General features: G+C 50.8%; 1 protein-coding gene across 4 annotated transcripts in view; it reads right to left on the reverse strand.

The window, feature by feature from the left end:
- Positions 1-22531, reverse strand: part of GSG1L (GSG1 like) — a 276495-nt gene extending 253964 nt beyond the window's left edge. For all 4 annotated transcript variants that reach the window (XM_028841573.2, XM_028841571.2, XM_015125842.3 and 1 more), the window contains exon 1: positions 21913-22531. In XM_028841573.2, the coding sequence (XP_028697406.1) occupies positions 21913-22255 (343 nt within the window). In that variant the 5' untranslated portion in view covers positions 22256-22531. The remainder of the gene's footprint in view (positions 1-21912) is intronic.
- Between the last annotated feature and the right edge of the window lie 2134 nt (positions 22532-24665).

A 24665-nucleotide genomic window follows, 5' to 3' on the forward strand; every position in this document is an offset into this window, starting at 1 on the left:
CTGTAGTCCCAGCTACTTGAAGGACTGAAGCAGGAGGATTGCTTGAGCCCAGGAGATCAAGGCTGCAGTGAGCTGAGATCACACCACTGCACTCCAGCCTGGGTGACAAAGTGAGAACCTCTCTCAAAAAGAAAAAAAAAGATACTGTATCAGAATGGAGTGCCTGATATAATTCTAATGTACATCCAGAGCTTAGCAGTAGTCATGGAATGAATGAGTGAATGAACGAGTAAATGAATGAATAAGTGGAACACAATTCTACTCACAACTTTTTTATGCTAAACTCAGTGAAGCTGTCTACCAGACTCTTCCCTCCTATTTATCCAAACCTAACAGGTCTCCCCAGGCCTGTCATTTACTCATCATTAGAGCAGGTGGGTTATCTGAATCTTCTCACTTTTCACTGGGTTGCTGTTAGATTCTTCCTCTCACAGCACCAGCGTCACTGCTGGTTGGCATTTATGTCACTAGACTCTGCAACTCAAGATGCAAAGCACATTCACTTACCCTCTCAGCCTCGTGCCCTCGCTGGGCATCGCAGATGTTGAATGGCTGGAAGTTTCTGAGAGAATCGCTCCAGGATCGCTCATCCCCCTGGCTTCCATCCACTCAACATCATGAGCTGCAAAGTAAAACTGGGCAAAGACGTGGAGGAACGTGGGAACACTGCATGGAGGGAATTAGGGTTTTACATTCGCCATTTCTGTTATGAAAGAAACTACAAGCATCCTTCAAATAACATGCAGGTCTTTTTCCATGCTCACGTTACCAGGAGGTGAGAGGGAGATCCTATCTCCAGCTAGTAAAGTCATAAAATGGGCTGGGCACAGTGGTTAATGCCTGTAATCCTAGCACTTTGGGAGGCTGAGGCAGGTGGATCACCTGAGGTCAGGTGTTCGAGACCACCCTGGCCAACATAGTGAAACCCCGTATCTACTAAAAGTACAAAAATTATTCGGGCGTGGTGGCACGCGCCTATAATCCCAGCTACTCAGGAGGCTGAGGCAGAAGAATTGCTTGAACCCGGGGGGGCGGAGATTGCAGTGAACTGAGATCACGCCACTATACTCCAGCCTGGGTGACAGAGCGAAACTCCATCTCAAAAAAAAAAGAAAAAAGAAAAGTCATAAAATGTAAGTAAATCCCGACAACAGAGAAATCAATTTAGTAATGTTCATGTCAACCAGCAGTACCACTGAAGATATGTCAGGAAGACTCCATTGCAACCAGGTGAAAGACGAGAGGTATCAGAGAGAACCCACTCACCCTATTTATGAGCAAAGGGGAGGCCTAAAGAGACCTTTCCATACAGAAAAGAAAGGGGGAAATTGTTGCAAATAAGACACTGGGGAGAATTCTACCACCTAAAAAAGAGGAAGGATATACTCAAGGTAGACAATCAAAGCAGGTCTTTGAGACGTGCCTGTTAGAGGAAACACAGTCATTCACGAAAGCATGTGTTTGCGTCCCTAAGAAAATATAAACTCTATCACGAAGACTTGGCAGATCGGAAGATCAGACAACAGATTTAGCCAAGGAGAGCTGCCAGGAAGGCAGGCTAGGTGAAGTGGAAGCCAAATGGGGAAAGCACGGGCTGAAAAGGAGCTAAAAATGCAAACGCAGAGCAAAAATACACATTTGAAGCCACAAGGAGCAGACTCAATCCTACGGAAAATTGAATCAACAATGTAGAGTGTTAGTGGCACGGAGCTCCAGAAAGTTAATTCCCTGCCAAAGACGAGGTATTTTGATATGAGTCATGGACATAATTAGGTACAACACTAGGGGCAGAGAGACTGTTTCTTTCTTTTCTGTGTCTTTTCTGAGATGGAACTGGAACTAGGGCCTACAGCCTTCTCTGGCTTTGGTGAAAGTACCTCCTTTGCCATCCTTTAGAAGACGAAACAGAAGCCAGGCTGGAGCCCAGTGGGTGGAAAGCAAGAGGAGATCTCTCAGGCCAGGCAAAGGCATCCTCAAAGCTGGTCTAACAGAGCTTTGATCACGAGCATAGAAAAGTATAAAGGGTTTGAGGCTCGGAGTCCTCTCTCAAACATTCAGAGGTACCAACAGCTGGAGGACAAACTTTCTAAACTATTTTGGAATACAAAAGAAGGAGACAAAAAGAACATTAAAATTATGACAGAGAAAACGAGAGACATAGAGGTCAGAGGACAGAAAGCAATTCCATAAATAAGTGGTATCCCTGAAGATGGGTAGCCTGCACGGATAGCCTGGATGAATGGTATAAAATAGTAGCAACTGGAATAGGAGAAACGTACACTTAAAATGTAAAACCCAGAACACTGACAACATCAAATGCTAACAAGCATGTGGAGCAACAGGAGCTCTCACTCAGTGCCAGGGGAATTAAAAATGGTACAGCCACTATGAAAGATGGTTTGGGCAGGGTGCGGTGACACACGCCTGTAATCCCAGCACTTTGGGAGGCCAAAACTGGAGGACTGCTTGAGCCCAGGAGTTCGAGACCAGCCTGGGCAACATGGTGAGACCCTATCTCTATAAAAAATACAAAAATTAGCCTGGCATGGTGGCCATGCCTGTAGTCCCAGCTACTGAGGAGGCTGAGGTGGGAGGATTGCTTGAGCCCAGGAAGTCAAGGCTGCAGTGAGCCATGATTGTGCCATTGCACTCCAGCCTAGGCATCTTAGTAAGATCCTGTCTGAAAAAAACAAAAACAAAAATAAAAACAAAACTGGATTAAATAACAAAAATGATGATAATACAATCAAGTCTTCCTAAGCTGACCTCAACAAATACCAGGCCAATTAAAAACCCAACATTTTTGGGAGGTCGAGGCAGGTGGATTGCCTGAGCTCAGGAGTTCCAGACCAGCCTGGACAATATGGTACAACCCCATCTCTACTAAAAACACACAGATTAGCCAGGCATGATGGCACATGCCTGTAATCCAGCACTTTGGGAGGCCAAAGCAAGAGGATGGCTTGAGTCCAGGAGTTCGAGACTAGCCTGGGCAACAAAGGAAGGAAGGAAGGAAGGAAGGAAGGAAGGAAGGAAGGAAGGAAGGGAGGGAGGGAGGGAGGGAGGGAGGGAGGGAGGGAGGGAGGGAGGGAGGGAGGGAGGGAGGGAGGGAAGGGAGGGAGGGAGGGAAAAAGAAAAAAAGAGAAAAGAAAAGAAAGAAAGAAAAGAAAGGAAGGAAGGAAGGAAGGAAGGGAGGGAGGGAGGGAGGGAGGGAGGGAGGAAAGAGAGGAAAGAAAGGAAACATGTTTTGGCAGCTTCTTACAAAACTAAATATACCTTTACCATACTACCCAAAAATTGTGCTCCTTGGTAGTTCGTTGAAGTTAAAAACTTATACCCAAATAAAAAAAATGCACATACATGTTTATAGCAGCTTGATTCATAATTGCCAAAACTTGGACTCAACAAAGATGCCCTTGAGTAGGTAAGTGGATAAACTACGGTACACCCAGACGATGGCATATATTATCAGCACTACAAAGAAACAAGCTATCAAGGCATGAAAAGACATGGAGGCAACAAATGCTTTTTTTTTTTTTTCCCCCGAGACAGAATCTCCCTCTGTCACTCAGGCTGGAGTGCAGCGGTGCAATCTTGGTTCACTGCAACCTCCGCCTCCAGGGTTCAAGTGATTCTCCTGCTTCAGCCTCCCAAGTAAGCGGAATTACAGGCGTGCGCCACCACACCTGGCTAACTTTTTGCATTTTTAGTAGGGATGGGGGTTTGCCATGTTGGCCAGGCTGGTCTCGAACTCCTGACCTCAGGTGATCTGTCTGCCTCAGCCTCCCAAAGTGCCAGGATTACAGGCGTAAGCCACCATGCTCGGCCATGAATGCACATTGCTAAATGAAAAAGCCAGTCTGAAAAGGCTACATCCTGTGTGATTCCAACTGTATGACAGTTTTTGGAAAAGGCAAAACCATGGAGACAGTAAAAGGATCAATGCGGTTGCCAGGAGTTTGGGGGAAATAAAGGACAAAAAGGTAGAGCATGGGGGATTTTTGGGGGGTGGTAAAACGACTCTGTCTGATACTACAATGATGGGTCCATGTCATTACACATTTGTCCAAGCCTACAGAATGTGCAACGCTATGAGTGATCCCTAATGTAAACTATGGACTTTGGGTGATAGTGACATGCCAGTGAGGGCCCATCAGTTGTTACCAATGTACTACTCTGGTGGGAGATGTTGATAATGGGAGAGGCTATGCATATGTGAAGAAAGTGGGGATCTGGGATGTGTCGATACTCTATGCTCAATTTTGCTGTGAAACTAAAACTGCTTTAAAAAATAAAGTGTATTGGCCAGAAGCTGTGGCCCACGCCTGTAATCCCAGCACTGTGGGAGGCCAAGGTGGGCAGATCACTTGAGACCAGGAGTTCAAGACCAGACTGGCAACATGGTGAAACCCTGTCTCTACAAAAAAGACAAACATTAGCTGGGCATGGTGGTGTGCTTCTGTAGTCTCAGCTACTTGAGGGGCTGTGGCAGGAGAATTACTTGAGCCTAGGAGCCAGAGAAGTTGCAGTGAGCCAAGACCGCACCATTGCACCCCAGCCTGGGCAACAAGAACGAAACTCCACCTCAAATGATGATAATAATAATAAAATCAAGTCTTCCTAAGCTGACCTCAACAAGTACCAGGCCAATTAAAAACCTAACATTTCTGGGAAGCTGAGGCAGGTGGATTTCCTGAGCACAGGAGTTCGAGACCAGCCTGGGCAACATGGTGAAACCCCACCTCTACTCAAAACACAAAAATTAGCCAGGCATGGTGGCAAGCGCCTGTAATTCCAGCTACTCGGAAGTCTGAAGCAGGAGAATCACTTGAACCCCGGAGGAGGAGGTTGCAGTGAGCTGAGATCGCGCCATTGCACTCCAGCCGGGGCTGGAAAGAGCAAGGTTCTTTCTCCAGAAAAATACAAACTAAATAAAAATTAAAGACCCAACATTTATATATTCCATCATGAAATTCTCTATTTTGAAGATGAATGGGAAAAATCATCTAGGAATTCAGGAAAAATAATAATAACGTTGCCCATAAAGGAACAAAAACTGGGGCTGACCTCAGACATCGCTTCCTCACCACCAGATGCCAGAACACAAGCAGAGCTGACCGCAGGATGTTGAGGGGGAAGGTTTAAACTTGTGGGGTCTGTGCCTAGCCAGGAGGCCATCTGCATCCTCAGGCCCTGGAGAGATATTGCTCGGAAAACAAGCTCTGAGGAGTGTGCCCGTGCATTGAGGAGGACATCCACTCTTTTTTTTTTTTTTTTTTTGAGACGGAGTCTCCTTCTGTCGCCCAGGATGGAGTGCAGCGGCGCGATCTCAGCTCACTTGCAAGCTCCGCCTCCCAAGTTCAAGCGATTCTCCTGCCTCAGGCTCCCGAGTAGCTGGGATTACAGCTGCGTGCCACCACGCCCGGCTAATTTTTCGTATTTTTAGTAGAGACGGGGTTTCACCGTGTTAGCCAGGATGGTCTCAAGCTCCTGACCTCGTGATCCACCCGCCTTGGCCTCCCAAAGTGCTGGTATTACAGGCTTGAGCCACCAAGCCCGGCCGGAAGTCCAGTCTTCGTGGCCCGCCTCTGCTTCCGGTCTCACATCACCACTCCCTGGCTCCCGGGTTCACTGCACTCTGGCGCATCAGGCTTGTCCTTGCTCCTCAAACTCGCCCCGCTCTATCCCTGCACAAAGCCTGTGCAAAGCCTTTGCACCTGCCATGTCCTCTGCCTGGACACGGCTTCCTCTGATCACCTGTGGCCGGCTTCCTCTCAGTCTTCCAGTCTCACTCAGATGCCACCTGCTCAGAGAGGGAAAAGTTTGCTTCTTTGTGTATCACGCACACGCACACAGACACACATGCGCATGAGCACAAAGGCGACTGGAAGTTCCATGAGGACAGGAACCTAGTCATCCTCTTCACTGAATCCAGCTTCCATCATGGGACCCAGCACATAGACGGTGACCAGGCATAGACCATCATGTCTAGCATTCAAAATGTATTCCCCCATATGAATAAAAAAGGGGGAAAGTTTACAAAAAGGACTTGCAATTAGCCATGAAACCAGTTAAGCACAGAATTAAGTTGCAATGATTGTGGCATTTATGAATAAAAAACAGAATTCAAGAGCAACTAATTTTCTCATCCTACCAGGAAATACGCAATATATGCTGTTTTGTTCTTCATAATTATAACAAAAATGGAAGTCCAAGTATTAAAAACAGAATTAACATCAGTATGTATGCTTTTTAAATCATTAGTAGAGAAGAAAAGAAGCAAAACCTAATCTATGTAGTGAAAGATTAAAAAAAAAAAAACTAAAAATCGAAAACATTCAACCAAAAGAAAGAAGTGAAAGAAGTGAGACCAAGTGTATTTGTTATTGAAGTAAATAGTATTTGGTTAAGACCCTCGGGTTGTACCAAAAAATAAGTAAATAAGGCTAACTCTATGTTCTTACCAGATATTCACCTAACAAAAAGACATGGAAAAGTTAAAATAAAAAGTCTAGTAAGAAATATATCAAGGGAATACAATCGAAAGAAAGCAGGGATAGCAATATTAAAATATGAAAAAATAGAATGCAAAGTAAAAAGCATTCGCTGGGGGAAAATAGCCATTTTATCTTGACAAAAGATAAAATCCACAATTCCACAATGAAAATATAACTGTCAAGAATCTTCTTGTGATGAATAACATAGACTCAAACTTTTTTATGAAAACAAAATCTATCAGAAATTCAAGTAAAAAGGGGAAGAATCCTATTGAAGAGAAAGAGATTAACCTACCTCACCCAGTTTTTGGCAGATAAAGAGAGTAAAGATAAATAAATAACAATTTAGAGGCCGGGTGCAGTGACTCACACTTGTAATCCTAGCACTTTGGGAGGCTGAGGTGGGAAGATTGCTTGAGGCCAATAGTTTGAGACCAGCCTTGGCAACATAGTGAGACCTCATCTCTACCAAAAAAAATTTTTTTTAATTAGCCAGGTGTGGTAGCATGCACCTGTAGTCCCAGCTACTCAGGAGGCTGAGATGGAAGGATCACTTGAACCCAGGAAGTTGAAGCTGCAGTGAGACGTGATGGTGTCACTGCACTCCAGCCTGGGTGACAGAGCAAGACTCTGTCTGAAAAAATATATATAACAACATAAAGCCCTTAAATAATACTATCTATAAAACTGCTTTAAACTGCACACAGGGAATATACCTGCTTTTTCAAATAAAACATTTATGGAAAAATTATAAGGCAGAAATTGCATAGGCTACTTTCTCTATCCTTCAGTAAATTAGAAACTAATGACAAAAAAAATTAAGCAAATAAGACAAGGCACAGGGATTTTTTTTTTTTTTTTTTTTTTTTTTTTTTTTGAGACAGAGTCTTGCTCTATCCCCCTGGCTGGAGTGCAGTGGCGCTATCTCGGCTCACTGCAAGCTCCGCCTCCCGGGATCATGCCATTCTCCTGCCTCAGCCTCCTGAGTAGCTGGGACTACAGGCGCCCGCCACTGCGCCTGGCTAATTTTTTGTGATTTTAGTAAAGACGGGATTTCACCATGGTCTCAATCTCCTGACCCTGTGATCTGCCCGCCTCGGCCTCCCAAAGTGCTGGGATTACAGGCGTGAGCCACCGCGCCCGGCCGCACTGGGATTTTTTTAATAGACAGAGCCTCACTATGTTGCCCAAGCTGGTCTCTAACTCCTGGTTTCAAGTGATCCTCCCACCTCAGCCTCCCAAAGTGCTGGGATTACAGGCATGAACCACTGCACCTGGCCTATACTGGGAAATTTGTAATGCTCTACTAAATAATTTTGGATCAATGAAGTAATAAAATCAAAATTTCTGAACTTTTAGAAACAAAATTGTCATTGCATAATCTTTAGAAAATCATCTCAAAGAAAGTGCTGCATTTTAAAGCACTGCACTTATAGGATATGGCTAAAGCAGTGCTCAGAGGCAAACTCATAGCATTAAATGCATTCATAATTTTTTAACTATGAAAAAAACAAAATTTTCCATGTAAAAACTTGCAAACATTAACAAACCTCAGAAAAGTCAAACAAAAGAAAACTAGGATATATCAGAAAATTTGAAAAAACACAATCAATAAATACAAGAGTAATGAGGCTTTTTTTTTTTTTTAAAGATGGAGAAGGGGGCAATTAAACAACTAAGATGACAAGACCTGGGCTGGAGAAAAAAAAGGGAGAAGGGTAGAACAAATCAGGCCTGGGGCCTGAGGATGTACAGTCTCAGTATAGATCCTATGTAAAGGTTTCAAGCCAGTCAGCTCTCTCTGGAGGTCTGGAAAGCAATTTTTACCAGGGCCCATATCACCATTGGTAGACTTGAGCAAGACAAAGCCAATAGAAAGAGAAGAAAACCCACAAAATACACAGGAGCAGGAATGAGAAAAGGAAACTCATCAAACAGAGGCTTTTTATTTAAATCTTTTTAAATTCCTTTTAAAATTCCTTTCAATTCCTTTTAAAAGAAATTCCTTAAGTAGAAAACTGGACTGTGTGGTAGCTCATGCCTGTCAGCCCAACACTTAGGGAGGCCAAGGCAGGAAGATCACTTGAGCCCAGAAGTTCAAGACCAGCCTGAGCAACATAGCAAGACCCCACCTCTACAAAAAAAAATTTAAAAATTAGGTGGGCATGGTCACACATGCCTGTAGTCCCAGCTACTCGGAAGGCTGAGAAGGGAGGATCACCTAAGCCTGAAAGGTCAAGACTGCAGTGAGCTGTGATTGCACCATTGCACTCCAGCCTGGGCAAGAGACTGAGACCCTATCTCAAGTGGAAAGAAAAGTGGAAAATTAAAGTGATCAATCAGCAAGGACTAACTTATTGTGCTTAGAATGCTCCTCTCTACTCCCTCAAGAACTCTATGGCTGCCCTCTTTTTTTTTTTTTTTTTTTTTTTTTTTTTTTTTTTTGGTTGTTTGTTTTTTTTTTGAGGCAGAGTCGCCCAGGCTGGAGTGCAGTGGTGCCATCTCGGCTCACCGCAAGCTCTGCCCCTCTGGGTTCACGCCATTCTCCTGCCTCAGCCTCCCGAGTAGCTGGCACCACAGGCGCCCGCCACCATGCCCGCCTTGGCCTCCCAAAGTGCTGGGACTACAGGCGTGAGCCACCGCGCCCAGCCTGGCTGCCTTCTTAAAGTCGTTCAGGCCTCAGTTCAGATGTCACCTTGTCAAAGAAGGTCTCCCCAACACTGTATCCAAAACTCCACCTGAGCTACCTCACGACTCTGTTTCATGGAATTCCAAGCACTACATCTCTATATGAAATTATTGATTTATCTATGGTTTAACTTATTCATTTTCTCTCTCTCCACTAGAATGGATGCTCCTTGTGGGCAGGAACCTTATTTATGAAGTTCACCTAGTGAACCTGATGCCTAGCAGAGGACCTGGGACAGAGTAGGTGCTTAACAGATGTGATGGATGGATGAATGAATGAATGAATGAATACCAAAGGAGACAAGACAATTTCCAGAATATCCTTCCAAATGATCTCTTATTACAAAGGAGAGCAAATCTTTTTTTTTTTTTTTTTTTTTTCAGAGTCAAGATCTTACTCTGTCACCCAGGCTGGAGTGCAGTGGTGGGATCACAACTCACTGCAGCCGAGAACTCCTGGGCTCAAGCAATCCTCCCATCTCAGCCTCCTCAATGGCTAGGACCACAGGTGCACACCACCACACCTGGCTAATGTTTTTTGTAGGATGGGGTCTTGCTATGTTGGTCTTGAACTTCTCACCTCAAGCAATCCTCCTGTCTCAGCCTCCAGAAGGGCTGGGATTGGAGGCGTGAGCCACTGCACCCAGCTAGGAGGACAGATCTTTAAAGATAGAAATAGGTATCCTGGAAATACTTCAAGGGTCGGAACAACTCGGCCAGCAGGTAAGGGTTTGGTGCCTTTTGGAAAGATGGCCTTGCGTCTCAAAATTCTACTCCATCACCATTAGAGGAAAAATGTAAAGCAGGCTTCAAAAGTCACAAAAAGGTTATGGCTTATACAGTCAAGAGCCTATTAGCCTTCACCCACTCAGAGGAGCCCAACTGCTTCCTGATCCCAAGTTCCAGGGGTCATTTTTGGTCTGCAACTGGTGCCATATAAGCCGCCATCACCAATGTATCTGTTCTCATTGTCTCCAGAATGCAAGCTCCATGAAGATAAGGACTGTCTGCTTTGTACCCCACTGAATCCACAATGACCTTAGTAAGGGCTTAATAAATTTAGGTTACATGCACAAATGAAGAAACCACCTCCTGTCATCTGTCTTCCTTCTCTGGAATGGAAGCTCCGTGAAACTAAAACCCTCATCCGTCTTGTTTCCTGCTACAGTCCCCCGCAGCTAGACAAAGCCTAGCACAGAGTAGGTGCTCATGAAAATGAATGACAGAAGGAATGAGAATGTGTAGCCTCTCCTTCTGAGTCATCCCAAGTGTTCATTACCTACTAGTCCCAGGAAATTTGGCTTTTGGTTGGGGTGGGCATTTTTTGAATAACAGCTATTCTGACCAACAGGGCATAAGTCATAAAACTGAAGGTCAAGGTCTAGCAGAACCTTAAGGGATAGTCAAAGATCAGCAACTAGAAAGCAGGGCTCCAGGTTCTGGTGCCAGTTCTGCCAGGGACTAGGGGATGGTTTGGAAAAGTGTCTTTCCCTGAAGAGACGTGCATTTCCTTGTTCGTAAAACAAAGAGTTGATTTTCAGACAGTGATTCTCAAAAGCGTGGGCTGCACATCACTGAGGCATGGAGGTAGATCGAGCAATTGGCAGCATGTCAGGTAGGGAGAAGTGTTATGAAAAAAAAAACAAAAAACAAGCTGCGTAGTGGAATAAGGTGGGGAGGTGACTGTGACTTTAAATAGAGTGGCCAAGGAAGACCTCATTCACAAGGAACGTTTGAGGGAAGTGACGGGGTGGAAATCTGGAGAAAGAGTTTCAGGCTAAGGGAGTTGCACGTGCAAAGGCCCTGGGGCAGGAGCATGCCTGGAGGTGTGTGTGCAACAGGACAGTGGGGCTGCAGCAGAAACAGTGAGGAAGCGCATCACGGGAGATGGGGCAGAGAGTAATGGGGCAGGTGATGGCAGGTCTTGTAGCTACTGGGAGGACATTGGCTTTACCGGGAATGACATAGGAGCCACCGGAGGGTCTGAGCGGAGGGACTCCAGCAGTATGCAGTAGGATTGCTCAGCACAGTGGGGGACAAACAGAAGCAGGATGATCAGTGAGTGGGATGCTGCAGTCACCCAGACCAGAGATAGTGCAGGCTCAGACCAGGAGATGGGGAGAAATGGTGGGACTCTGGATGTGTTTGGGAAAAGAGTCAGCAGGATATGCCCATAGATTAAATGAGCTGTGTGAGGATGAGTGTGTGTTTGTGTCTGTGAGGAGAGAGAGAAAGGAGTCAAAGACGACTCCAAGGTCTTTTGCCTGAGAAACTGGAAAGATGGAGCTGTCATTTGTTGAGATGGCGCTAAGAGAGGGGCAGGGGTGGGGTGTGGGGGAGTCATCTGTGCCACCAATGTTCAACCTGTCATCAATGTTCCCTGGTTTCTACTTTCTTTCTCTTTTTAATTAAAAAAAAAATTTTTTTAGAGATTGGGTCTTGCTATGTTGCCCAGGCTGGTCTCAAACTCCTGGCCTCAACCAATCCTCCCACCTCAGCCTCCCAAAGTGCTGGGATTACAGTTGTGTGCCATCCTGCCGGCCCCAGGTCTCTGCTCTCTAAGCACATGGTAGGACCGAAATTCTCCAGTCCTTGAAAAGGTGGACATGGCCATGTGATTTGCCTTGACCAATGAGATGCAAGCAGGATGGTACATGCCACTTCTAAGCAAGGACTCATACCCTTTCCTGCCTCGACAGCCATGGAAACTCAGAGATGGAGCATCCTTTATCTGGGTACCCAGTGAGGTCACCAAGAAGTAGAGTCCCCCACTGACCTACTATGGACATGTCACAGGAGTAAGAAGTCCACTAGGGTTGTCTGCAACCTCCCACGTGTGCAGATTGCTGCAGATAGCTGGGACAGCATAGCCCAACCTGCCCTGGCTGAGGAGGGCAGAAAATAGATGATTAGGTAGGGACACGTTAATCTAAGATGCCTGTGGGATCCCCACATGGAGAGATCCACCAAGCAGAGGCAGTGACTCGTGTCTAAGTCTTTTGCCTCCCTGCCCCAACCAACTGTGTTCTGGAGAGGATCTTCCTCCTCTGTGCCCCTTCCAGGACCACCCAGAAGATCTCCCTCAAGGTGGGGCTCGGGCCAAGTGGGGCTGCCTGGGACAAGGCTGGCAGAGGGGGGCAGACAGTGTGGCCAGTAGTGTCCAAGGGGCTAGAGGAGTGGGGGTTTCAGCCTCCCGTCCCCTCTTCCAGAAAAGGATCCCCTATAGAGAAACCAGGGTGCAAAGCAGCCCAGAGAGAAGGGGGGACACACAGACCTAGACAAAGTGGAGCAGAAGCCCCACAAACATGTCCAGAGGGGACAGAGGTAATCAAGTTGACTTAGGGAGAAGCTGCTTCCCACATGCCACGTTTGCTTGGAGTGTGAATGACTAATAAAAATAGCACTGTTTTCCTAAGATGTTTGTATTCTTCTAGTCACACTTTACATAAGACTTCTTTTTGTTGTTATTATTAGTGTATCATTATTATTATTTGGGCAACATGAAGAGGGGTCAGTGATGAAATGAAGCCCCCATCCTCCAAACACTGCACCCACCCACTGCCGCCAACTGGGGGGATAGAGGGAGACAGGAGGGCAGTCGGATGAGGGAGGGTCTGACCTTCTCCATCTGCCTGGATGGGACACAGCCCTTCCCCCAGGGCTGAGGCCTCAAAGAGTCACCTCCCCTGTAGGGGTTTCCTGGAAAAAAGCACGGGGAGGTGGGAAGGGCCACGTGTGCTCCTGCCGCCTCCCCTGGGCTATTTCGGGCTCCCCTCGCTCGCCTCTCTCCTCTCCAGCTTCTCGGGCACCCTCCTCCCTGTGCGTGAGTGCACGTGCACTTGTGTGTGTCTGTGCATGCATGCGTGTGTGCACACACGTGTATCTCTTTCTCTGCCCACATATTTCTCCCTTTCTCCGTCTCTGTCTGTTTCTGTCTCATTGCTGCTCTCTGCATCTCTGTCCGGGTGTGCACCCGATGTGGCGCATGTGCCTCGATCTCCCTCTGCGTCTCCTCATCTCTCTCTGTGTCTCTGTCTCTCTCCTAGCTCGCTCCCTCTGTATGTGTCTGCCTTGCTCTCTGTTGGTCACTCCCTCTCTGGTCTCCTCGGTCCCCCCTGCAGCCTCTCTCTGCGTCCCTCTCAGATTCTGTGTGTGCCATCCAACCTGTGTCTATCACCCCCTCCCCCACTCCTCACAATGACTCTGTCTCCTGCCCTCCTCCTCCTCTCCTCTCCCGTGGCTATCTCTGATGCACGCTCTGCGAGGCCAGGACATGGGACAAGGCTACCACGGCCACTGCCCTCGCCAAGCTCCAGCCCAAACACCCACCCCAGCTCTGCTTCCAGAAACACTGACCCTCCTCAACCTCCATCACCTCCCATTCCCAGTCCCCGCCATCGGAGAAGAAGGATAGCCCCTGAGAGGGGACCCTGCCTCCTCCAGGCAAGCTTGGGGCCAGGTCCTCTTCCACATCTCACCCATACTGCCCACACTTTAGGAGGCCGAGGCAGATGGATCACCTGAGGTCAGGAATTGGAGACCAGCCTGGCCAACATGGTGAAACTCCGTCTCTACTAAAAATACAGAAATTAGCCCAGTATAGTGGCGCATGCCTGTAATCCCAGCTACTCAGGAGGCTGAGACAAGAGAATCGCTTAAACCCAGGAGGTGGAGGTTGCAGTGAGCCAAGATTGCACCACTGCACTCCAGCCTGGGTGACAGAGAAAGACTCCATCTCAAAAACGTAATGATGATAAAATAATAAAATAAAATATTATTATTACAAATATTTTTACATAAAAAGAAAAACAACTGGGAGCTGGGAACTCAATCCTGTCAAGAGCAAAACTCTGGCCTAGAAGTTGCAAATTGATGGGACAAGGGTCTACCCACCCCTCGAAAGGGCTTGATTTTGACCTGCAGATCAGATGTCTTTTTAAAAAAATGGATTTGTTGCCAAACGTGAACAATCAACAGATGTCATATAAAAACTGGGAGTTTGGAACAAAAATGGACCACTAGGCATCCCACGAGCACCCCCTCCTGCGGTGAGAAAGCCTTCTGGAACCACAAAGCAGTTGCCCAGCCCCCGCAGGCCCCTACCCCTTCCTCACCTCACTCTCGTAGTTTTCCAGCCTGGCCCCTGTGGGATTTTAGTTGGTGGCTCTGGATCCAAGGGAAGGTCCAGCTTCCAGGAGCCCAGTGGCCCTGGCTCTGACCTCTGAGGGGTGGTGATTTCACCTTTGCTGGGGACTCTGTCAGCTGTAGCATTTTGCTATTTTTATTTTTATTTATTTTTGAGGCAGGGTCTCCCTCTGTTGCCCAGGCTGGAGCACAGTGACATGATCACAGCTCACTGCAGCCTCAAACGCCTGGGCTCAAGGGATCCTCCCACCTCAGCCTCCCAAGTAGCTGGGACTTACAGGCACACACCACCACACTACTTAATTTTTATTTTTTTTTGCAGAGATGGGGGTCTTACTATGTTGCCCAGGCTGGTCTTGAACTCCTCAAGGGATGCTAAAGTGCTGGGATTACAGGCGTGAGCCATTGTGCCCAGCTAGCATTGTTCTAATAAACTCCCCTTTTATTTATTTATTTTTTCCATTTTTTTTTAAGACGGAGTCTTGCTCTGTCCCCCAGGCTGGAGGGCAGTGGCGCGATCTCAGCTCACTGCAACCTGTGCCTTCTGGGTTCAAGCAATTCTCCCGCCTCAGCCTCCCGAGTAGCTGGGTCTACAGCTGCCTGCCACCACCCGTCTAATTTTTGTATTTTTAGTAGAGATGGGATTTCACCATGTTGGCCAGGCTGGTCTCAAACTCCAGACCTCAGGTGATCTGCCCACCTCGGCCTCCCAAAGTGCTGGTATTACAGGCGTGAGCCACTGTGCCTGGCCCATTCCCCTTTTATTCTTATCTGGGGTCGAGTTTGTTTCCATCACTTGGGACCAAAAGAGCCCAACCTGCACCGTCCTGAAGGCAGCAGAGGCCCGAGGTTGCAGCATCCTCACAAGATGGCTCTGAGTCTGGCACCCCAGAATTTAAACACGGGGGAGTGACCGTGAGCTCCCCACAGGATGCCACTAAACACCTCTCCTTGGAAATAAACCAAGAGAGGGAGCAGGGAAGAAAGAAGAACATCTGACAAACCACGGGAATGACAGGCACGGAGTACAGAGCCCCGCCTCTCACTGCCCACAGAAGCCCTGAGAAGTCCCCAGAGCCCCAGTGCGTTCCACAGGTGTTCCCTGAGTCCCTCCTGAAGACTTGGTCCCTGTCATACGGTGCTGCCTCCCAGAACCTGAACGAGCTGCCACACTGAGTCCTACGGCATTGACGTGCCAGCTCATGTAGGCTCTGGGGACAGCACGATGTGACTGGGACAAGACTTGTCCTCAGGGAGCCAGCGTCCCAGCAGGGAGATGGACGATAGAGAGAAGCCAGTGTGATACGCAGTGGGTATGACCCCAATCAGAGCAGTGGGGACATCGGGGGTGCAGGGGAGTGCCGGCGGGCGGCGAGGCGGCTGATTCCAGTGGGGCGGTCCAGGAAGGCCTCACAGACAGGAGGACATTTGAGCAGAGACTTGCACGGGGTTGTCTTGTGGAAGAGTTCCTGGAGGCAACGAACAGCGAGTACAAAAGCCTCAGCCTGTCGGAGAGCTGGTAAAGGGGCCGGTGTGGCTGGAGAAGAGTGGGGGTGGAGAGGAGCGGGGAAGGGCAGGAGGCAGCAAGGCAGATTGCAGACTTCCTGGCAGTCCCTGGAAGGCATTCGACTGTGACTGAGTGAGGAAGGGTCCAGAGTGGAGAACGGGGGTGATCCGCCTCCAATGGAACAGGGAACCCTCCAGCCACTGGGTAGAGAAACAGACCATGAAGTCAAGGCCAGGAGCAGGGGGAGCTGCAGGGCTAGGTGGGATGCACTGGCTTCTGACTGACCGGTTGGCAGGATGGACCAATGGACCAGGCGTCCAAACTGAGGTTTGGAGGCCTGAGCCCCTAGAGGGGAAGGGCGGCAATTCATGTAAAGTGGGGGCAGAACAGGTGGGGGTTGGGGGACCGTGGACTCCTGCAAGGAGCAGCTCCACTCATTCCCATTGGAAGTACAGACTCCATCTGCCAGGTTTTCAAGAAACGCCATAAATCCAGATGTTTCTATGAAGTGGCTCCATATTCAAATGTTGGCAACTTATTCAAAGACACTGTGAACACTGCAGGGCCAAACCAAACAGATACACAGTTCAGATGTGACACGTGGGCAACCTGTCTGCAGCCACAGACTCGATGGCAGCAAGTCCCATTTACCAAGTGCTGGCTGTGGCCAGTGAAGTGCTGGGACCACGTTATCTGGATCAACCCCAATGATGCTATGGTGGGGCAGATAGGATCATCCTCATGCCCCAACCAAGGAAACTGGGGCCCAGAGAGGGCAGACTCCTACCCAAGGCCACACAGCAGCCGGCAGTGGTATGAGGACTGGAACCTGGACCATCTGGGCCCAAACCCTGTGATGGGTCACGGGACAGGGCTCTGTCACCTCCATCATCCACACGAAACACTCAACAAAACTCCATTTTACACACGAGGAAAGAAAAGACCAGAGAGAGAGGGAGTATGATTTCTCCAAAGCCACTCAGCAAGTTGGCATCAAAGCCTGGAGCCAAACCCAGGGCTTGTGACTCCAGATGCAGTGCTCTGCCCAGCGAGCCTGGTTGGAGGAACCAAGGGACCCTGAGTGAGCTGGACTGGGGAGACTGGGGGGCAGCACAGCACAGCAGGCAACAGCCAGGCTCTGGAGCCTCCCACCTGGGTACACATCCCAGCTTTGCCACTTACTAGCTGTGTGACCTTGGGCAACTCACTTCACCTCTCTGTGCCTCTGTTTACTCATCTGGGAATGAGAGCAACCAGGGCACCCACCTCATAGGGCTATATGCGGATGAAAGGAAGTAATACTTGTCAGGCCAGCCACAGTGGCTCACGCCTGCAATCCCAGCCCTTTGGGAGGCCCAGCACTTTGGGAAGCAAATAGCTTGAGCCCAGGAATTTGAGACCATCCTGGGCAACATAGTGAAACCTTGTCTATACAAAAAAATACAAAAATCAGCCGGGTATGGTGGCGTACACCTGTGGTCCCAGCTACTCAGGAGGCTAAGGCAGGAGGATGGCCTGAGCCCAGGAGGTGGAGGCTGCAATAAGCTGTGCTCACAATACCACACTCCAGCCTGAGCGACAGAACAAGACCAGAAAAAAAAAAAAAAAAAAAAAAAAAAAAAAAAAAAAAAAAAACATGTCAAGGAGTTAGAGCAATGCCTTCCATTGTGCAAATATTTGCCCAACAAATCTCCCAACATGAAACCCATCGACTATGACACTAACATACTCCCAAGCACCAAAAACCTCCTGGTTGGGAACATCACAGGGGTCCTCATACTTGTGACACTGTAGCAGCATAATTTAGGGGACTGAGCAGAAGAGCTGGGGTTCTCTGTTCAAAAGAAAGGAAGACCAGACAGGTACAGGGAAGGCTAGCTGGAGACTTGACTCTGAGTGACAGGAAGGCGGTGCCGTGCCCCACATCTAATGATGACTCGGATGCTGGGTGCAGGATGAACTGGGGAGTGGGGGTGATGGCAGAGGCGGACGGATGGCTGCAGAAGTCCGTGGGAGACATGGATGGCTGTGGGTGGCTCAGCCCGGCGTGGCAGCCGCACCGAGATGGTGCTCCCCACTCCCTGCCCTACATCACCAAATCCTTGCACCTCCAGTGGGTGCTAGCTGCTCTGATCCCCACCTACACAGTAGCCCTGGGAGGTTCCTGCCTGAAACCACGCTGCTTGTAAGAGGCTGTGGAACTTCCACCCGTTCTACAGGGGATGGGGTGTTTTCGAGTCTGAAGGAAACATGCTTCTTTCTGCCCCAGCATCTCTGGGACTGCGGGAGGGGTCACCACAGTGTGGGGCATGTTGGCTCCCAGCCTGGGTTCCGCATGGGTCTTCTGGCTTCACACCCACCCCGTCGTCACCCAGCCCTGGGACTGGTCTCTCCCTTCTCTCTCTAATCTCACCCCCCTCCTGCCAGCCTGGCAAGTCCCCCAAGACCCCTCCACCTCCCCCCAGTCTTCCCGGGCCACCCTTTTCCTGCAGCTCAAAAGCATACAGGATGAAGTCCAACGCGTGTGGACGTCGCCTGTCCTCCCAGCTGGCACAAGCCCCCCCACCTGCCCCACCGTCGCCCCCACCCTAGACCTTCATTCTCCCCTCCTCCAGGCCTCTCCTCAGCCACCCCCACCACACCCACCAGAACGATGCTTGCGTCTGCTCCCTACCCAACCCCTCCCCAGCATCTCAACCAGAAGAGAAATCCAATTTGTGTGAAGGGCTTGGGGTAACTCTGTGTCGAGGCCACGCTTCCCTTTCTGTTTGTGGAAGGACACGGGTGCTCTTCTTGGAGCAAGGAGAAAAGGTTTCTTTGTGCAGGGTCTGGTGAAAGTATGTCTGTTTAGGGCAGGCTGCAGTTTTCTCGGTGAACGCTGTAGACTTTTAGTGTGGGAAAAGGGCTTATTACGTTTCCCTGTGGCTGCCCGAGTGGGGAGAGGTTTTTCTGAGCCTAGAAAGGAATGACCAAACAGGCGAACAGGCGTTGGAGAGGAGGGAACATTTAGCAGCTCCTTCTCACGGAGCGGTGAGGATCTCCTGGTTGGTGTTTGCATTTGGGTGCACGTGAAACACACAGAAGGAAAGAAAGCTTTGCTGTAGTGTCATGGAAGGGAGGGAAGTTTAGCCTTGATGTATGGGGGTTGGGATGGCGGGATTTTGTTCAGGGGACTATTGGGGTGTTGTTTTTTTTTTTTTTTTTTTTTTTGCTCTTCGAGTAAAAAAATAAAATAGTCACAGAACCCAGAAGAAAGGTTGTCATGGCAACAAAAGTTTGAGGCCAGGTACTTATCACCCTTTCAAGACCACAGTGGTGGAGAAGGCAGGATTTTGGCACTATAGGATCAGCTGCAGAAACAACCCCAGCTGGCTCCGATTCCCAAATTTCTCACCAGCACTGACAAGCTGATAACTATTTTCCAAGCTCTCAGAGAGGAAAATTGTGATTTCGGGGGAGGGATGATCTCCAGCCCACAGTGACCAAGAGGAAACTGTGGGTTTCTTTTATTTACCCAACAAATTAACCATCCGCATTTCTAACTCACAGAGTATTGGGAGTGAGGGTCTTAACTGAGCCCCCCAAAATGCCAACTTCCCTGACCCCTCAACTATACTATTCTCTTCCCCGATTCCTTCACTCTGATTTCTTTCTGTTCCCAAGAAGACAATTTGAGCTCCCTTCCCAGAATCCCCTGTGAGCCTTAAGTTTCTCATCTGAAAAAGCAAGTGCCCTAGAAGTGTCTGCCTCAAAGGTGGCAGCCAGGATTCAACAAGATTCAGGAGATGAGAAGTTTCAGCAGGACCTGGTGCACGTTCAAGGCTCAATAAATGTTAGCTAACATTGTTTTTAAAATAATTTTCAATTAATCATCTTTTGAAATACTTAAATATCCCAAGTCAAGCCCTGAATGAACTACAGGGAAATAACTGTAGCAAGTACTGGGACCGTGACCTTCAGGGAGCAGCCAAGAGAGACTCCAAACAATTAAGAGGCTCAGCTGACCAGCTTGGACCAGGACACTCCACAGAGGGAGAGACAGGGCCACTCCCGTGCCAGAGATGCACCATTGTATTTTCAGGTGTGTGCACAGAGGTGGTATGTCCCCAGGGCTGGGTCTCCTGAACCTTGGAAACACCTTCTTGAACTTGGAGAAAGATGTACAGTAGCAAGATGTCTACCTCCAAGGACGAAGATGTTCCTGACAACAAGGTGTTATGAGGCCTCTGTGTGAGAGATTAGGGTTGGGCTGTGCGCAAGGCAGAGACTTTTGGCCAACATGCCTTTTGAAGTGAGTAATTTTAATTGCATCCCACAGTAAACATTTGAGTCTTGAGTGTAAAGCAGAAGTGGGTCTGATGGGGTGAAACCAATCAGGGGCAGGTCCCTATTCAAACACCATGTATCTCTGACAAACAGCCAGCCCGGTTCAAGTCACAGAAAAGTTTGGTCAGGCACCCCCAGAAGCGAGACAGAGGAGGCAGCACCGCGGGAAACCTCCGGTTCATCGTCCCAAGGCCCCATCCAGTATGCACCCTGCAAATGTTTCTTGAGGACCTGACCTAATAAGCACTAGACACTACTCGGAGGCAGCAGTGAACGAGACCAACCAACCGGGCTGGCCCTCACAGAGTGACATCCTATGGGGAGAAGGAACTATAAGCTAGTGACCAAAAACAGGCCCCAGAAAATGTCAGGCAGCGCCAAGTGTGGCAGGCAGATCAATGCAATGGTGAGATCTAAAGATGGAGACCCTCCCTCCAACGGGGAGCTCACAAGGTTGTCTCTCCTCAGTGTCCCGACTTGGAAGGCGGTCCAGAGAGTCCCAGTGAAACTGACCAGGAGCCCCTGGAGAAGGAGGTGGGGCAGGGAAGGGCATTCCAGACAGAGGATGCAGCCTGTGCAAAGGCCTGGAGCTTTTCACTGGGTTCGCTTCACAGCTTCCTCCCTCTGCCCTCTAAACCACTTAGGCCACTGGCTTATTTAGGGCAAACTAAGGGTGGAGGTCTGCTCTTACCCACCCTTGAGCACACACACATATGTGGTGTCCACACTGAGGAGCTAGGCATGCAGGGACGAGTTTTAACCTTGGAGAAAGAGGTCAATTCACTGAGGAGGGTGCCCACGCCTGGACACCCCTCTGAGACACCACGTCTTTTGAGCCAGCTCTACCTGCTGTGTGGCACAACCGGCTGTTGGGCAGTTGTCCCCTGGGCCCTGCCCCAGCCCGGCTGTCTGCCTCCAAAACACGCACTCCAGCCCAGGCTGCCTCTGGAATGTAGAGGAGGGGGTTCACGCAAAGGGGACAGCTTGATCTGCCTTCTGAAAAGTCAGTCCCCCCACCGAACCTAATGGGAGCCTTGTGCTAAGCTAAGCCCTCCTGGACTCCTCGACCCGGAGTTTGCCTAGCCGTCCCCAGTTCCCCAGTCTGCCTCTCCCAGGAGGGGGCCAGGATACAGAGGGCTCCCTGGCATCTGGCAACAGGGGTGCCTCTGGGCGGGTGCGGCTTTCTGGGAGCCCGTGGACTCCCCCACTCCCCACTCCCGTCTGAGAGGTTGGGCGCGGGTTGGCGATGGGGGTGGAAGGCTCCCGGGTCTGTGGATCTGCGGCGGGAGGGGCGGCTGATAACAGGAGTCCATGCATCACCCCCACCCCCAGGGGCGTTCCGGGGTGGATGGGGGCATCTAGTGCCCCGCGAAAGGAAGAGGAGGAGGGGGCGAGCGTGGAGATGAGTTGAGGCGCGGAAAGCAGCGCGCGCCCCTCTGACCAGCAGCTGGGGTGGGCGCCTTCCCGGGGCGCGGGAGCGTCCCCAAAGCCGCGGGGCGTCCGCAGAGGGTAGAAGGTCTGCCTTGCACCTCTCCACCGCGGAGCGTCCCGCATGTCCCCCCGCGCTGGTCCCCGGCCCCGGAACGGCGCGCGCCCCCTGCCCCGGAACGTCGCCCCCAGCCCGGCGGAGCGCCGGGAGCTGGGCCCAGGCGGCGGGAGGAGGGCGAGCGGGTCCGGGACTCGGGCCTCGGTGGCCGCGCCGCCCCGGGGGAGCCGGAGCCTAGCTGGCCGCCGCCCGCGCGCACTCACCAAGCCCGCTGAGCTCTTCCTCGCACGAGTACCAGATGCCGGTGTGGAAATTCCTGAAGAGGAAGCGGTCGTCGCCGGTCTCCCAGCTGTAGAGCGCGCCGCCAGGGGGGCCGTTCCCCGCGGCGGTGGCGGCGGCGGCAGCGGGGGCGGCGGTGCCGTTGGCCGTGGCGTTGGCGCCCGAGTTGGGGCAGTTGGCGCGCCCGCCCTGGCCGCAGCCCGGCTTGGGGACCCGCTGCGTGCCCTGGCACCAGTGCGTGGTGAGGAACGCGGTGGTGGCGAACAGCAGCGCCAGCAGGTTCAGGGCCACGGCCAGGAGCGCTCGGCCGCGGCGGCTCGTCTTCATGCCGCCCGAGCCGCCGGGACGGGACCGCACCGCCGGGGAGCTCCGCGCGCGAAGTTGGCAGCCGGCGCCCCGCGTCAGCGGCCGCTGCCCGCCGCGCCCCGGGGCTCTGGCGCCTGCGATCGGCGGCGGCGGACGCGGCGCGGGCCCATGCCCCCCCAACCCCGGGGTGGGGGCGCGGCGCAGGGGGCGCGGGGGGCGCGCGGGGCAGGCGGGCGGGCGGGGAGGGCGGCGGCGGAGGAGCGGCTCTGGCGCGCCCGGAGCCCGGAGCGCGAGTGCACCTCGGCAAGGAGCCGCTGGCGCCTGGCAGCGGCCACGGCGCAGGGACGCGCGCCCCTCCGTGGGGAGACACCTGCAGGCGGCCGGCGACACTGTTCCGGCGCCCGCCCGCACGGGGAGAGGGGGCGCCCCACGCCGGGCGCGGGCGGGGGCCTGGGAGTGGAGGGACGCCCCTGAAAGAAACCCGAAACAGGGTGAGGGTCTGAGACGCAAGGAGAATCCCAGGCAAGGCGCTCCTGAGAAAAATCCCCACGGCGGACGTGGGGCAACAAAACCCACCGGGAGCGGGCATCTCATGAGACCCAGAGAGGCCCTGCCCTAGGAAACAAGGGCAGAGGCTGCTGGGGTCCCCCAAGAGGGACATAGACCAGCAGGACCCTGCCCCAGAAGGGGATCCCCAAAAGGAGCCCCGCACCAGACCCTGAGAAAGGAGTTTTCCAAAGAGTCTAAACAGCAGAGCCTGCAGGGCTTCCCACAGCCAGGGAGCTGCAAGACCCCCTGGGTAAGACACCCCATGCTGGACCTGGAGTGTCAGGATCTGTCAGGAGGCGCCCCTCCTGGAGTGTGGGGTTATAGGGTTTGAAACGTTTTTCTATCTCCTGGGTGTCACCTCCAGCATCTGGGAAGAGCTCCCTTCCAAGGATGAAACTGTCATCTGGGCTCCCAACCACAGCATGCAACTGCAGGAAGAGTGGAAACGGGGTACCCCAGACAGCCCACTGCACCCACCTGAGATCCCAAACAGCAGAGCCCTAGCAGGGCCCATGCCGACCACAAAGTTACTGCAGCTACTAGGCAGTGGTGCCCTGCAGGGGCTGCCAACCCTGCTCACATGCACACCATGTGAATGTGAGTAGAATCTTCAAGATTGGGGTGGGGGCAGGGTGGTCAAACATACTGACTTTGGGATCAAGTAAATCTAGGGCTTGACCAGCTGTGTGGCTTTGAACAAGTCACTTACCCTCTCTGAGCCTCAATTTCCATAACTATAAAAAAGGGAGGACCCCCCCACCCACCTTCAAAGTATATCACAGTGGGCTGCTGTAATGAGATCATGGCTGCAAAAAGCATTTGGCACACAGTAGACTCAATAAACGTTAATAATTCACTGTTACTAACATCTGAACCAAGATCAGTTGACCAAACTCAGACAAACCTCTTCGGACTCTCTTGTGCAACGTGGGAACTGTGTGCACTCCTGTCCCCAGCTCTGCTCTAAGATGACCACGCTCCCTGAACTCCCTTCGTGCTGCACAGCGCTTACTGCCCAGATGCTCAGGGCGTGCAACAATTAATTGCATGTTGATTGTAAGAGCTCATTTGAATTCTGCCCAAGCTGAGAACTGCTCCAACAACCCCCGGCTTGCCGAGTGGCGGGCCTTGCAGAATTCAAGGTGAACCGATTATGAATTGCCTTACTCCTGTGGGTGAGCCAGCACTCACTGTCAGCTGCTGCTACTCTGCCTGCGGGTAGGTGAGAGGAAAGCGTTGTGGGCAATGTCCCTGGTAAAAACAGGCATGAAGGGTGACCAAGGGTCTCCAGACTTGCTTTTAGAGCCCTTTTCTGGCACTGTGCAAGAGGTTCTCAACTATTTTGAAAGAGAGGACCTCCATGTAATAATGGTGGCATTGAGAGTATTGGTTGACAGAGAAAATACATCATCACCAAACAGCTATAAAGAATCCAGTAGCACTTTTTTTTTTTTTTTTTTTTTTTTTTTTTTGAGGTAGAGTCTCACTCTGTTGCCCAGGCTGGAGTGCAGTGGTGCGATCTCAGCTCACTGCAACCTCCGCCTCCTGGGTTCAAGCAATTCTCGTACCTCAGCTTCCCAAGTAGCTGGGATTATAGGCACTCACCACCACGCCCAGCTATTTTTCATATTTTTAGTAGAGAAAGGGCTTCACCATGTTGGTCAGGCTTGTCTTGAACTCCTGACCTCAAGTGATCTGCCCGCCTCGGCCTCCCAAAGTGCTGGGATTACAGGCATGAGCCACTGCGCCCGGCCTCCAGTAGCACTTTTAAACGGGCATGCGGTATTCATCATGAGTGTCTGTGCACCTCTGAAAACCGGTCCCTCGATGTGTGCTCAACAGGGTACTTCTTTGGACTTGAGGCTGTTGTTGGTGTGCATGT

This window comes from Macaca mulatta, chromosome 20 (assembly GCF_049350105.2).
Source record: "Macaca mulatta isolate MMU2019108-1 chromosome 20, T2T-MMU8v2.0, whole genome shotgun sequence".
Taxonomy (NCBI): Eukaryota; Metazoa; Chordata; class Mammalia; order Primates; family Cercopithecidae; genus Macaca; species Macaca mulatta.